The sequence below is a fragment of the Corvus moneduloides genome, chromosome 5, assembly GCF_009650955.1.
Source record: "Corvus moneduloides isolate bCorMon1 chromosome 5, bCorMon1.pri, whole genome shotgun sequence".
NCBI lineage: Eukaryota > Metazoa > Chordata > Aves > Passeriformes > Corvidae > Corvus > Corvus moneduloides.
This window is the reverse complement of record NC_045480.1, coordinates 59,686,334-59,701,805: the sequence shown is the minus strand read 5'-3', so window position 1 is coordinate 59,701,805 and position 15,472 is coordinate 59,686,334. Positions and strand designations below refer to the sequence as shown.

At 41.2% G+C, this 15,472-nt stretch overlaps 1 protein-coding gene across 1 annotated transcript in view; it reads left to right on the top strand.

Moving 5' to 3' along the window:
- NR3C2 (nuclear receptor subfamily 3 group C member 2) overlaps nucleotides 1–13,034 on the top strand; it is a 189,390-nt gene extending 176,356 nt beyond the window's left edge. Inside the window, 2 exon segments of the mRNA XM_032110383.1 lie at nucleotides 837–994; nucleotides 9,235–13,034. Coding sequence (XP_031966274.1) covers nucleotides 837–994; nucleotides 9,235–9,390 — 314 coding nt within the window. The 3' untranslated portion in view covers nucleotides 9,391–13,034.
- The last annotated feature ends 2,438 nt before the right edge of the window (nucleotides 13,035–15,472 follow it).

The window sequence follows — 15,472 nt, the reverse complement described above, 5'->3', positions numbered from 1 at the left end:
ATAGGGATCTGATTCTAATAAGCCATTCCTGTTTGGGGCAGAACCTGCAGGAGTGCAAGGGTATTTGCAGTCTGTAAAGAAACCAGGGTGTTTGCTTTTGTAATCAGCCTTGCTGATATCAGTCACAGTAAAAAGTGTAAGAAAACTCTACTTTTAGCCCATTAAAAAACGATAATTCCATGGTCATGATTCCATCTCCCTCTGGCAGATGGAAACTTCAACAGGACACTGGAAATGCTTGCAACTGTCTGTTGTGGTCAAGCACTGGGTCAGGATGCCTGTTTGGAAAACAGTCTTCTGTTCCATGCAGAATCATGGCTCTGTTTGTTCTGGATGCTATGCAGATGCTTGCTAACATTCAAAGAAATTTTAGATCTTACTTGATGGCATAAAAATGTGTCACTTGGTCTAGCATTTCTGCAGATAACAGCTGTGATTCTGTACCTTCTTCTCCTCTGCCAAGTGTGGGGAATCATTCAAGAATGATCAATCACTTCTTCAACTTCTAACAAAATACCCTTGATCCATCTGCCTGGTTTTTATGTGGTTGGATTGTATTGAAAGCAGTTTGGACATGAGGTTAGCATGTGTCATATTTCTGAGATGTTATCTTGTCCTCTGCCACAGCTTCTGCAATCACACATCTGGAGAGGATGCCTGAATCGCTTGAGAATCTGTGTGATGTTGTTGATCCCTCACCAATGTCTGTAAAATTATGGACTTTGCTTAAAGGTTTAATTCCTTCATCCATTAACTGGTGTAACTGTTTAAGTGTGCACATCAGAAGAATAAGCAATGCAGTTAATACTAATTTAAGACTGTCTTTTCAATGACAGTTCCCAAGGATGGTCTCAAAAGCCAAGCTGCATTTGAAGAAATGAGGGCAAATTACATTAAAGAACTAAAGAAGATGGTAACTAAATGTCCAAGTAACTCTGGGCAAAGCTGGCAGAGATTCTACCAACTGACTAAACTTCTTGACTCCATGCATGATGTAAGTATAACTCCTCAGGGAGTGCAGAAAAGTTAAGCAAAAAATCTCGCCATTAAGGTAAACAAATAGTCTTTAATTGTGTTAACTGAGAGGGAGACAAAAAAATATTCTTTTTAAAGGGACATCTGAGAGAAGTTGTTAGATAAATTTAAGGACAAAGAAAATAAGAAAGTAGAAGTCATTAAGGGGAAAGGTGCAGGGTCAGCGTGTTACACATCCAACATGCCCAATGTGCTAATAAACATGGAATTAGTTCGGTGATCTTTTACAGCTGGGTTTGTAATAATGATGACTTTAAAAGATGTATTGAGACCTTGGAGCCATCCTGGGTGTTTGAAGCTTTATTTGAGCTTTTCAAATAGAAGATTCTGTGTTGGGTTATTGCTGCCACCCTTCCTTATTCCATCACGAGGTGTTTTACATGTGTCAGGTGTGAGATGTGATGAATGACACAGGAAACTAAAAGTTTGGTCTCAAAGTACCTGGGCTGTTGATGCCTCTGGCCAGAGTGACAGAGTGGTTGTGGTAGGCGTGGTAGATTCCAGAAGGGGTGTCCATAATGTTGAGCTGTTTAGCTGGGAGTGACCTGGTTCTAGCCAGTGTAATAGTAAGTACAAAGATTGACCTCTGCAGCAGCAGGGTGTATCTCTGTTAACTTTCTGTGAGGGAGCCTGCAGCCCTCACAGGGGAAGTGAGTGACCCAGCTGTTAAGGTCTCCTCAAGCTGAGGGTTTTCGTAGTGCCCCCTGAGCGTTCCCTGGGGGCCAGCCCATTGCCTGGGCCAGCAAGGCTGGCACCCATCCTCTCTGAAGCTGTGCCACGGTGCAGCAAGTGATGGGAGACTCCTGGGGCCAGCCAGAGTGACCTTTAGTCGTGTTTGGGTACATGAGAGGAGGCTTCCCAGCATGCTCATCACCCTCCCAGTAAAATCTGGCAAACTGCAGCAAAGGAGAAAACTGTCCTACTCCATCCTGGGTGGGCAGGGAAGGATCTTTGCTGCATGAAGAAGCTACAGCACTTGCTTTCAGAACCTGCATATAAATGCACATCTTTGTACTCGACTTAAATTTCATTTTGCAGAGACAGTACAGTACAGTGCACTTCAGGTCAAATTGGTGTAAGAGCCTGAGGTCTGTTTACAGAATGTACATATGGAATTATTTTTCAAATATTGTTCTGTTGTTCATTAAAACATTGCAGATCTTAGTGGGAGGCAGGGAGAGTATTATTAGTACTGCAGTAATAGCTCATTCTTCAGAGATCAGGTTTCACTTGCTCAGTGCCAGCAAAGGAAGTTTTAGTGGAAAGAAAAGGGATGGGTGATAAAATCATTTGCAAGAATTCACATCTGAACCTCGAGGCAGCATAACAAACCCCTGCATTTATGGAGTTTTCTAATCCTCTTCAGGATAGGCAGTATCTGTGATTTGTTGCTGAAATGGGAGTGTTTGTGTGGTTAAGGTGACTGGATGACAGGCTCGCGCTTACTGAGAGCACTCCCATGTCCTACAGACATTTTCCAAAACACAGCATTAACCATTGGGAGCTGAACTAACCAGAGGAAGCAAGCTGCTCTTGCATTTTATTTAATTTTTAATTAAGCTATTTTTGCATTACTTTTGTTTTAATAGAGCACTTTCTTTCAAAGGACTTTTTAAAGAAAGTCCCATTGTCAGCAATCTCTGTTAGAAAGGCCAGTTGTCTCCACAACAGTGCTTCCTTTCAGAGAAGATACTGAAGACTTGTTCAACAAGGGCACTTGTTTATTTTTTCTCTTTAAAACTGTTTCTTTTTTGCGATTTGGTTTTTGAAACCCATCAGAATAAATATAGTGTGGTGATAATATTAATGAGAAGTGAGAATTAATATTCTCTCCCCACTGCCTGGTAGTGCAGAATTTCTCCATTCAGTTGATGTGAATGCAAATTTTCTGCTCGGTTCCTTAGTCTAGGAGGAACGCTTTTTCAGCTGTCACCTATGTATTTTTAACTTACTCCATTATAACTTTAGAGGATCAGAATATATTTGGTGCTGGGCAGTCCAGCTGGGGCTAAGGCCCCATGTTTACATGCTGCTGTAGTCTCGGCATTGGCATTTGCAGTGCAAGCCGGAAGGGGCTGGTGCAGAATTTGTGCTTGTTCAGCCCTCCTCCAGCTTGTCCATCTGAGCAGAAGCAGCATCTCACCACTCATGGAATTCATTTTACCTGAGTGTAGGGGCAAGCAATAAAAAACCCTGTTCCTTTGCACCTCCAGACTTGCTTTCACCAACCTCATTTTTAAGTCATTTGTCTGAGGAATATATGAAATACAGTGCATGGAAATATCAAATTACAGTATGCTTGGCTTATATGAGGAAGAAAAAAACCCAAACAAGATGGTTTTGCATTGCTTAGTATGCTAAATCATTCATCCACACAGCGAACATATGTGCAGGTAGAGAAGTGCCGAGCTGAGGCAAAGAAGAAATTTTCAAGAAGGCCAGGCAGGCACTTAAGTATTTGAAAACATCAGCAACTTTATTTAATGATCCATAAAGCCTCAAAGCACCTGAAAAATGAGAGATGGAAACCCATCCTGGGCAGACAAGATGAACAGGGTTTTGTGCATGTGCACACCTGTGCTCGGCCTCAGGAGCCTGCCTGCAGCCAGCCCTGTCGCCTGCATCACTGTGCTGTGCACTAAATGCTCTGTATTTGCTTGGGGCAGTGTGGAAGCCATGGGTGCTGAGGCAGCAGGATGTGGGTTGGTGGTGGACATGGCAGTGCTGGGTTAACAGTTGGACTCAATGATCTTAAAAGGTTTTTTCTAATGTTAATGATTCTATGATCCTGTATTTCCTTCTTGTAGGGATTGTGTAGCTCACGTGCATCATTTCCTGAAGAGCCACAGTGTAGCAAGGACAGCCCCCCTCTCTACCTAGAACCCAAAGGTTTTGGTCTTGTGCCCGTGAATGGCCATGGGCATTTTGGGGAGAGATACACATGTAGCACTTGAATGGAGGTGAAGTGCCTGAGAAACGCCCTGAGGAACATTAGAAACAGATGTGCTGCACATGGTATCAAAAACTTCATTTGGATCCTCTTCAGCATCTCCTGGTGGCTTTGGCAGGAAGGGATGTATCTTGCATGGCAGGCCTCATTTCATATAGAGACTGTAGTGTATGGTTAGGCAGTTTGCAGAACAAAAGCTGAATTTGGTTTCAATCTGGCTGATACTAAACAGGCTTTGAGTGAAGAGGGCTTTTGTTTCGATGCCATGACATTAAACCCTAATGTGAACCTTCCCCTTGTCTTGGCAAAGCAGCGCCCTGTGCTGTCATTTGCTTGTTGACATATTCTGCCAAACAAAAATAAATTCTTTAAGGCTCATGCTGCTGAATAATTAATTTTTTATGGTTCCTGAAGGGAATACTTTATAGCTGAGGTGGATCTTTCCATAGGCTGAGAGCGCCAGGATTTTACTCTCTGAAAAAGCTGACAGTGGAATCCTCCAGGGGCAGGGTTGCAAGGGATGCTGCGCTGGATGCAAATGTGCCTCTGCAGGTTCCTAATCCTGCAGATTCAAAGCTGCAGATGAGCCCCTCAGCTGTCACAAACACCTTTGGGTACACTTACTTCTGCTACTGATCTGCCCAAGTTGTGTCCCACAAACGATGAGCAGTTTGGAGCCTCGTTTCAGTCCCAGTGCTTCTCAGGATGAGCATTTTCTCTGTTTATTCAGAGGATAGATCCAGCCTCTACTCCCAGAGCAGCAGTGATGTGGGAGTGTGCTAGGTGTGTGTTGCAGCAGCTAATATGCATCTGTCAAGTGAGAAATTGATTCCCAGCTCCCTAATGTAGACAGAAGCTGCTCTGAGAGTCATCTTGCTCAGTTTGTGATGGCTGGATCTCTTTTCCTTCACGTTAATAGGTATTTGTTGGGGAAGGGCAGAACCCCGCTACTGTTGGAAGAAGAGCAAAGGAGACTTGGCTCAAAATTTGTGCTGGCCAAGGGATGAGGATGCTTCATTGAGGTGTGATGCTGTGGGTGCATCCTCCAGGCGCAGAACATGAGTTCAGCTCAGGCTCTTCCATGGCACGTCCAGGTGTCAGGTGCTGTGGTTTGGGTGTGCACATGGTTATGAAGGAAACCTGAAGCAATGAGTGCAGTTCCTCACTCAGATAAATGCACGTGTCCAGGCAGAACCTGGGTCCATGTTTGTTCTGTCAGATACTGTTAGTGCCTAATCCATATGGATTTTATCCACCTTTTACTCCTTACTAGCATGAGGCAAATACTCTGCATAGGTATAACCAGAGGCTCCATCCCTTGGTCTTCCCCCGGGTTCCCTGTGTTTGTGGAAGGTTTTACTCTTGGGTTAGAGTTCTGGATTTCCTAGGCAGCTAGGAGTTGGCTACTGTGGGTAACCAAAGGACATATGGACCTCCAAGAATCAGCCTGTGAGCCCATCCCACGGCAAATAACTTTTTCCTGAGCCCTCAGAGTAATAATCAATTTACATAATGGAATTTTCATAGGACTGGGAGCAAAAACAAATACAGTGGTAATGGAATAATCAAGACCTGGTTAGCAGTGGTTTTCCTTAGCCTTACTGGTTGTTGGAGCAGGAGTTTTGTATCCACTGTGCGAAGTGGAAAAAGCAGGAAGTGATGGTAGTCCCAAACTCACCGAGGTCTCTTTGCTGGGTAGGAAAGAGCTGGGTGGGCAGAGACCCATTCCTGAAAGGGACAGAGAGAGGTTTTGGAGTGTCTTTTTTTTTAATGTAGGAGAACACTGAAGCTTCTGACATTAATAGCTGTTGCTAATAATAGGAAGAAATTACTCAGCATTGTGTTGTTACCTACTGCTGTCTTAATTGCTGTCTCAGTAGGCTTAATCACAGAGATGCTCCTGACAGAGAAGTGACTGTGGGCTTTCATACCACACTCAGAGATTCTGAGAGAATTTGGAGAAAGCTAAGCACAGGAATGTGTACCCTTGCAAATCCAACAGTTCTTACCATTTCTGGAAATGCAAAGGCATGGTGAGATTTCCAAACTAAAATAAATTCTTTTTGCTGTAAAAATGGGGCAAGTGCTTGAAGGTCACTATAACTGTGTTAACTTCAGGACTTCATTAAAGGATTCATTTGTTTTAATTATGAAGAACAGTATGGGTGAAAGAGTCCATTTTATGGAAACCCCACCCTAATAACAGAAAATTACATTTGATTAATACTCCTATTTCTCAGAGGTGCTCAATACAGCATACAAATGCAAAAATTGATTAGGTAAAAATCTCAATTGCTAAGACTGCTGTAGCCTTCATAATGTTTGAAGTGCAGCACACTGCAGGGTAGTGATGAGAGAACTGGGAGTTGTTTTAGTTGTGGCCTTAACTGCACTGCCAAGCTCTAACCCTTCAGAAGTGTGCTTTAGTAGCTGAAATAATTGAGACTGTAGAAGCAAAGATGTTCCTAGTCACCATTGCACTGCTTGTGGAAACAGTGGTGCCTTCACTCTCACTGCTAAATTGGAGTTCTGTCAGACTGCTGGACTGGGGGAGCTCTCAGCTTTTCCAGTATAAACCACCAGCAGTAGAGGGTAGAAGTGGTCAGGTAGAGTGTAGTCAGGAGTTCTCAGAACACAGGGATTTTACAAGGCTTTAAAGAAGAACCAGGAGTATATTTGATCTGAGAAATTTGTAAGGCACATTCAGAGGTGCTGGATAGCTCGTGTTACCTTGGTTGTCACCTACGGTGCCTCAGTCACTGCAAAGACAGCTCACGTGTTCCAAGAGAAAACAAACTTTTTGACATCCTTACTGAAGAGGGAACTTCTTTTAAAGCAAAAGACCATCTAAATTATTTACCTGTTACAAATCAAACTATATCAGACAAATATTGTTTGGGATGCAGAGGCAAGGACTTAAATTTCAAAATTAGCATTGCCTGTGGGACCTGAGTTTTTCATCCTTTTAGTGCATCCTCATGCCAAGGCTGCTGGGCTGGCAGGGAGGTGGTACCTTTGCAAATGGATGGGAACACATGTGCAGAAAAGAGCAGTGCTCATGGCTCAGCTCTTGGTCTCACAGCTTTATCTGTCTGACCTTAGCACAGTGTTTACATTTTAGTACTTCTGAGCTGACCTTCGGTTCTGCCACATTTGTTCCTCTTTATTTTAAATTAATGCTTTCCCAATCCCAAAAAGCCATGCAGCTTTGAAGGCTGGAGTTAAAAAGATCCTGACTGCAACCCTGGATTCCTGGTGACACATGGGGTCACATGTGTGACACAGGTGCTTCCCAGTCCTCTCATTTTCTTCACGTGGATGGTTATTGTCAAGTATGTTAAAGCTGATAGCTTAAGAAAAAGGAACAAAAGTTTTAGCAGACTAAATAGGTATAGAAAATACATTATCTTTAGGGCTTCAAACCCACGTATGACATGATAGGAAGGTTCTAGGGATTTTCTTTTAAACTGTTGTGCAAACTTAACCTTTCTCCTCTGTGGTAGGATTCATAGTGTGCTGTGCTGTGATCGTATCCGTGATCACATCCTGGTTTTCACCCACTGGACTGCTGACTTGTTTATTGAATGGATTATGTTTCCTTCATTAGTGTTATTTTTCATTTCCCCTTGTCTGCATATTCACCAGACATATATGTGTACTTGGTACTACTAAAAGGTTGCAAAGAAGTCAGAATTAGTAGTTTCTGTCTAGGTTTCCTGTGACCTGTCTCATTGAATCCAGAGGCTCCACACAGGTGTGATGAGGCAGGAATTCACTCAAGCTGCACAGAAGGCAGTGGGACAGAGGTGACCCCAACCCCCTTGCACATTCAGTGATGTGAAAGAAGTTTAGGAAAAGGAGCACATTCACAGGGTCATTGTCAAGGCTGTGCTGGGGTGCAAGGCTTACTTTGCTTAGGGCTGGTGTTTGATGCCGGAGACAGGGAGGAGGGAGCAACGATCACACCAAGACACAGTTTCCTTCACTTTGGTTTTGGGCTGTTTAGAGTATTTTTGGCACACAGTATATGCAGTAACAACCTCCTCCTAATGGGTAAACTAAACCTTTGAATATCAGCATTTTTGTTCCCTTGAAAACCAGATTATGTCTATGCTACTTACTTAGCATGCATCTGTTTAATTAATCAGTATTTTGCTTCATGACATGCCAGTGACCTAAGCCCCAGCAAACAGACTCACGTAGTGCTCAATAGCAGCAAGTCATGTGTTTGATGATCTCAGCACTTCTCTGGGATGTTCATAAACTGCTTACATGTTAGCAAGAACAGCTGTGAAAGTCCTCAAAATGAGCAATAAGGTATGGTGCTACAGGATGGAAATGTTGCTGCCCATATTTTTTTATTCATTTCCTTTTCTGCCTTCCAGAAGTCCACTTTTATTTGCTCTATCTTTAACAGGGACTTTATGGCAGTGCAATTCTACATGGTAAGAATTGAAATGACAAACTTGTGTTTGATTAACTACACAAGCAGAAGTGCTTCAAGTCCTTTGCAAGGGCACAAGGTGCCAAAATTAAGCTGTGTTTAACACTTGAATTTTTAAACAGCAGAGGCTCTTTCCTTCAATCATGCAGCGCAGTGATTTGGTGAACTGCATGGAAGTTCACACACTCACTGAAACCTGGATGTGCTTCATTCCTTCACATTTCTTAAAGATTGGGAAGGGCCCAACATACTGTAAGGCCTTAGGAGATGCATTTAGGTCACAGCCACCAAAAAACCTGTAGATGGTGTCACTGTAGAACCTGAAATGCCACCGTGTGACGCAGCAGTCATGTTGTTGAGCTGCAAACACCAGCTGCTCTGGCAGTTGTAGGTCAGGGGCCCTGGAGAATGCACTGAAGTTAACCAAATAATTTGATTTAATGAATGTGTATCCAGCTGAAGCTGAGAGATACAATAGTTTATGGCTGCTCTTTTCCCTCTGGGCAGAAGGCTTTATTTTTGTAGAGCTGTAATTTTTGTGGTGGCCAGTTGCTATTAGTGAAAGGAAAAGTGCAACTGGGCTGAAAAATCAAATCTGTGGTCTCTTGGGTTTTCCTAGTTTGCTGATTTTTAATGAGTCAAGTAGCCCTTTGGCATTTTTTTGTTTGCTTTATAACCCTTGTAAATGGACTGTCAGGTCAGAGTAAGATGTTATTTCTTGGAAATAATTAATTATCAGTTAACTGTTGTTTGCATGCAGAAATCTTGGTGGTTTTCCTAAGAAGTGTTTCTTTCTGTATTTCAGCTTGTTAGTGACTTATTGGAATTCTGCTTCTACACCTTCCGAGAGTCTCAGGCACTGAAAGTAGAGTTTCCAGCCATGCTGGTGGAAATCATCAGTGACCAGCTACCAAAGGTGGAATCTGGGAATGCCAAGCCCCTGTACTTTCACAGGAAGTGATAGAAAATGTCTTAAATGGAAGAACTTTGCCTTAAGTTTCCCTGTGTTATTCCACACCCATGAAGGACCCAAGAAACCATATTTTAAACATGCTCTTTACACTTGTTCAGCAGTCTCTGAATAGTTTAAAATCATATGAAGGGTTTGGGGGAATGGAAAGCAGTTGACTCGGATTTGGCAAGACCTAGATGTTTGGAAATTACCCCATAACCCTAAAACACTTAGAAAATGTTCCTGTTCCTCTGGATGAAAAGCCATATCTAGTCAATAACTCTTTGATTTTGATATTTTAACAGATGGAGTTTTAAATATGCCATGTAGTTTCTGGTATTGTTTGCTTGTTTTAAAAGGGTTCGAGAACTAATGAGAACTTTTTAAAGCTTACCCTTGGTTTGCACATAAAACGTAAAGTCAATATGGGGCATTAATATTCTTTTCTTGTAAAAAAAAAAAAACAAAAACAAAACAAAAAAAAAAACAAAAAACAAAAACTATATATATATACACACATATATACACACACACAAACCCTAACGTGTAAAGTAATAACAGAACATTTGGTGTGGAATACTGTTATCCCCACCTGTGGCATTTGTTATCCCATGTTATCCCATCATAGATGATATACACTGTGTTAAGTGTCCATTTACTATTTAATTCAAAAGGATAAGATGTGAAAAACAAATGCCCTGGTATCAATTTATAGTATCTATTGTGCTGGCTTTACAAATAATTTTTTGCAGTCTTTTGCTGTACTGTACATTGCTGTATGTATAAATTGTGAAGGACCTGAAATAAGGTGTAAGGAACTTTTGTAAATGAGACAAAAAAATCTTTAATGGTTAATAGGATGAACGGGAAAGTATTTTTGAAAGAACTCTATTTTGCTGGAGACTATTTAAGTACTATCTTTGTCTAAACAAACAAGGTAATTTTTTTGTAAAGTGAAATGTTCTGCATGCATAATGAACCGTTTACAGTGTATTTAAGAAAGGGAAAGCTGTGCCTTTTTTAGCATCATATCTAATTTACCATCCTACAGTATCTGTTGTAAATAACCACGCTTAACCTTTTCAGTTGTGTTTTAAGCCTTTCTATTTCTCTCTATTTTCCTCCCCTTTTGTCTCTCTTGCAAGCGTATGTGACTTAAGCACATCTTAGAACTCCTGCTTCATATATCCGTAGGAAACTACACTTGTTGTGTTTGCCACATTACCAAGGTTTCATTTAACAAGACAAATTATGGTCTCTCTCCAAAGCTTTTGCCATCTTAATGATCTAGTGAGTTCTTGCCCTCTGTTCCCTTTCTCTCTCAGGGGAATGGGGGTGTGGGCAACATGTTGAATGGTTATCCTTTTTTTTATTAAGGTTTCCCAGATTGTTTGGTTTTGTTTTGGGTTTTTTTTCCTTTGAATACTGGATATCTGAAACATCTTAAAAGGTCAGATTATTATTTCAGCTGGGGGAGAGCGATTTCTGGTTATGCTGAGGGGAACATGCAGATCATTACAGTAAGTATATCAAAGAGATTTGTATTGGTGAGAGGGATGGTGAGGGATGATAAGGGCAGATAAGCTGAGTAGAATTTTTAGTGATAAACTAAAAGTGTCTGTAATTTTGTAAGCATTTTTGTAATAATTGGGATACATCCAAGAAGACAAACATTCACACTACAAGTTCAACTCAGTTGGTCTGATTTTGTCTCAAAAATGTTTTCTCTAGAGTAAGACTGCAAGGAAAAGAATTTTTGAGGTGATTTTCACTATTTCACAATTTATAAGCAACTACAAAATTTTGGAGTAGAATAGAGGGCAGGTGAACTTTTCTGAGGCTCAACTGTTGCTACCATATGCTCATGTTTAAATAGAATAGTTTTTCAGAGTCCTAATCTGTAGTGTTCTCTCTGGGTGCCACTGGTATTTTTGAGCTATAGTGTGTCCCTTGGCCGGTCGGAATGTAGCATTTCTTGTCAATGGTGGTTGAATTAAGAATTCTACACCCTTTCTGAACCCAAATTTTGAGGTGCACTGTGGGTGCACTGAAGACAGTCAGCGCTACTTGTCTTTTTAAATGACACCTGCCTTATGCAATGGGTAATCTGTAAAGACTGTATTCAGAGAGGTTTTTTATATATAAATATATACATACATATATTATTTGCATTTTGGAAGTCTAATTCATAGGCAGATCTTTAAATACTGACCTGCACAGCAATATGAAAGCCAAACTTCCAACGTGAAATATACAGCATGCAGACTGGTTGTTTACAGTAAAGACACAGTCATACATCCATCTTTTAATTTACTTTTTTTTTAAAAGTCTAAAATAGAAGATTTCAATGGCAGGTTCTGGGTGAATACAGTCTGCAGCAGCTTTTTATATTAACAAAGTTACTGCCTCCTTTTCTGTCTCAGAGTAACTTTGCTTGACTAAAATAGCAAAGCCATATTCTACACTTCACTGTTAAATGCCTGTCCCAGTCCAAATTGTTGTCTGTTTGCTCCTATTTTTGTACCTTATTACTTTTAATCTTGGTTTGGTACAATTCATAATTCACAGAAACTTCATATAATTAAACACACTAAATTAGTTTTAAAAAGCAATTTATATCTTTATGCAAAAACGTATGTCTGTCTTTGCAAACAACTGTAAGCAGATTATAATAAATCCTTTACTTTAATCACCTGTTGTTTATGAAACCATTCATTGATTATTATTTTTTTGCTAGAGATCATTGAAGTAATAGATACAATTGGATATAGATGTTGTAAGAGGCAGTATTCTCTTATCAAGGACACTTAAGCAGAATAGCCATCACTTTTTTTTATCTAAACCTGTGTACAGAAAATAAAAAAAAAGAAACCACAAAACCCAACCCTAGTTTTTAGCTACCAGGAAGTTTGTTATGTTCTTTTGAATTTGTTTAGAATGAAATAGGCATTTGTCTCCTGCAAAATACAAGACAAACTATAACAGCTTTTAGAAAGTGGGCTTTTGTTCATTGAGCTAAATTATTTTGTTGTAAGAAGGAACAGGGATATGCAGCAAGAGCATTGTATACACAGTTAAAATGTAAAATAGTGTAATGTACTGCAGTGGGTATTTCAGGAATACTACACACCGTGCGACAAGCACTTGCACGGAGTAAAATAGAAAAGACTAAAGTTTGCAATATCAAAATCTTATTAAAAAGATACTTTACAATCAATAATGCAAAAAGCTAATTCACAGGGTGGTGTTTTTCACAGACTTGTTTAAACATTTATGAAATTAAAAAATTCTACAGTTAATGCACTTTTAATTGTTTATTAAAGATTTGACTTTTTTTAGAGCAATGTTTTCAGCTGGAGGTCAATGACTTGATAAGATAGACAGCAGTTCTGAGGCCAGGAAGCTCAGAGGAATGTTTAAGAATTCTTGCAGTTTAAATAGATTCCTGGATGAAAAATAAAAGCAGCCAGCAGTATGGTGTAAACAGTAAAATCTATGCATAATGATGCATTTATAATTAGGGGTTTGCTTCTGTATGTTTAAAGCTTTTTAAATAAATAGAAAATATTGTTTGGTCTTTATGTTAATGTCTGCAAGTACCTATTTTTCTTTTTTTTTATACAAATTGTACAAATACACATGAATTAAACTGGTTTGATTGCAAGTATTTCTTGCATTTTAATCTGAGCTAGCTGCTGGTGCAGTGATATCCTTAGAGACAAGCCTTCTGCTCATCTAGGAACAATACTGAACCAGAGAGTGGGCTGGGTTGGAAGGGACCTTAAAGATCCAGTTCCAACTGCCAGCCATGGGCAGGGACACCATCCACTGGACCAGGTGCTCAGAGCCCCAATGAACCTGGACATGAACATTTCAACATAAAGTAATTTAAAATCCATTATAACATTTTTCTTCAGACAGCTGTAGTGTTGATTCCAGCAAGCTCTGTCACTCTGGGTGTCTCCACACATGCGATGGCTTCGGCCAGGGAACAGCTCCTCAGGCTGTAGGACAAGGAATGTCCAACACTGAGGAAGGTGGTTCACTTCACCTGGGTCCCTGTGCTCAACAAATGATGTACTGACACTGTTCTGGGCACAACCTACATCCCGCTGGAAGAAACAAACCTTCAGTAGCCAGACCAGTCTGGGCTCCAGTTTCTGTTAACCTCCTGCTGCTGTACCCATTGACCACAGTTAGTGAATCCCCCTTGCCCTGAGAGAAATTCTATTTTATACACACAAGGTCTCCCCAGTGACCCTGCCTTCTCAGGGTCAGACCTTTTCCAGTTGTAATTATAGTAAGATAGCAGGAGTTTTATTTCCCCTTCTAACTATCTTGATTTGTTCTGAGCACTCTCTCAAAAATTCACCACCATGTTCTGCACAAAGTCCGGTCTGTGGTGTAAGACCACCATTTAATTGCATTTTGGTCTCTTAATAACTTACATAAACTTTTTTATTGCCAAAAAGTCCTTGCACCTGCTTTCTGCTTGCTGAATTGTCAGAAGGAAAGAATAGTAGGGGACCTGCAGTGTTAAGAAAAATTTCCCATATGTTTACAAGCAGATGCATCTGTCATATGCTGTTCTAGAAATAAGACGACGCTATCGCTACTTAAAAATGTAATGAAACTTGTAACCTGACCTCAGGCTGGGGCACTCAGGTAGCTGTAGAGACTGGGAGTTCATGTGGAGTACAATATTACTAAGAAAGGAGTGGAAAAAATACCCTTTCCTGTCACAGATTTTGCTTGGTAAAACATGCCCTGCCATAAGGTTTTTGAGGCATTCTTACTTTAATTGTAGATGTTGACAGGATGATGTTTATTTGGCACTTACCTGTGCCTACTGCAAGGACAGATGAGGGCAGATGGTTGGGCTCTGATATAGAAAACAATGTCCAAGGCACATTCAGCTTAAGAGGTGAAACTCCAGTGAAGACTTTGAGTGAAACCCAGTTTAGCACTGGTGTGTTTACAGCCTACACAGGCCCTCTGTCAGCAGCTTTTCTTCTTAAACTGTGTACCAGGTAAGAATTGTGAAATGGGTTAAGAGAACAAGGAACAGAGCATTGAGGAAGGCAAGTTTCTGCCCGAGTCTCTTCTGTGACACCATTACAGAGGCTTGGGTAGCAAAAGCTGCAAGCACTGTGGCAGGAACATGTATTTTCATTACAGGACAGATAAATCAGCTAATGAGATTTTTCTTTCACTCCTCATAAAAGCATCAGAAGGAAACCTGCCACAGAGATCAGCTGGGACAATGCTTAACAACCTTCAGCAGCCTGAAAACCCCAGGGCTTTTCACCCAGCAGAGTGAAAGTGCTCCTGGCCAAGGCACAGAGCTGCACTCTGGCCAGTGACTAACACAGACTATAAATTACTGCTGAGCCCAGCTAGGCAGGAGTCTCAGCTTGGCCATTAATTATTCAGCAAACATTCGACCTTAATCCCCAGGCTGAGGGATTCAATCTCTGGCCCCACAGTGATGGCAAGGCCAATGCCATTTTGCATAAAAAGCACATTTGGGTTTTTTTTCCCTAATTCACACTCTAATTTCAGCCCATGTCATGCATTCACTACCAGCAGCCTCAGTTTTTGAAAACCGACAAGTCTGTGCCCCTGCCCACAGTAACCAGCACAGAGCAAGGGAAGGAAACCCAGCCCAAGGATTAATTAAACTGTGCCCACAGCTGTGACAGGTGAGCAGTTCCATGCAAGGGGACAGATGCCACACCCATGGAGAATGACCACTCCTGCTGCCAGGCCAAGAGAAGGATCCTGCAACCAGCTTTCTCCAGAATGGACTCCCTGTCCTCCGTCCTGTCTCAACAGCACGTTACTGCACTCCTCCAAAATCTACCAAGCCATGGATAAGACAAACAAGTGGCGTGCCCTAAAGGCCACCTTCAGGAAAGCAAGCAATCTCAAAGGCCTGACTTCCTTTGTATGGTTTGGGTTTTTTTTTAATTTTAGCACCTTTTCATCTCCACTTCCAAGCAGTCAGTACTGAGGGCATCGTTTACAGCTCTGCTCAGCAGCGAGGATGAAGAACGAGCTGTGCTGTGACTACTGGGCTGTGCAAGTCTGT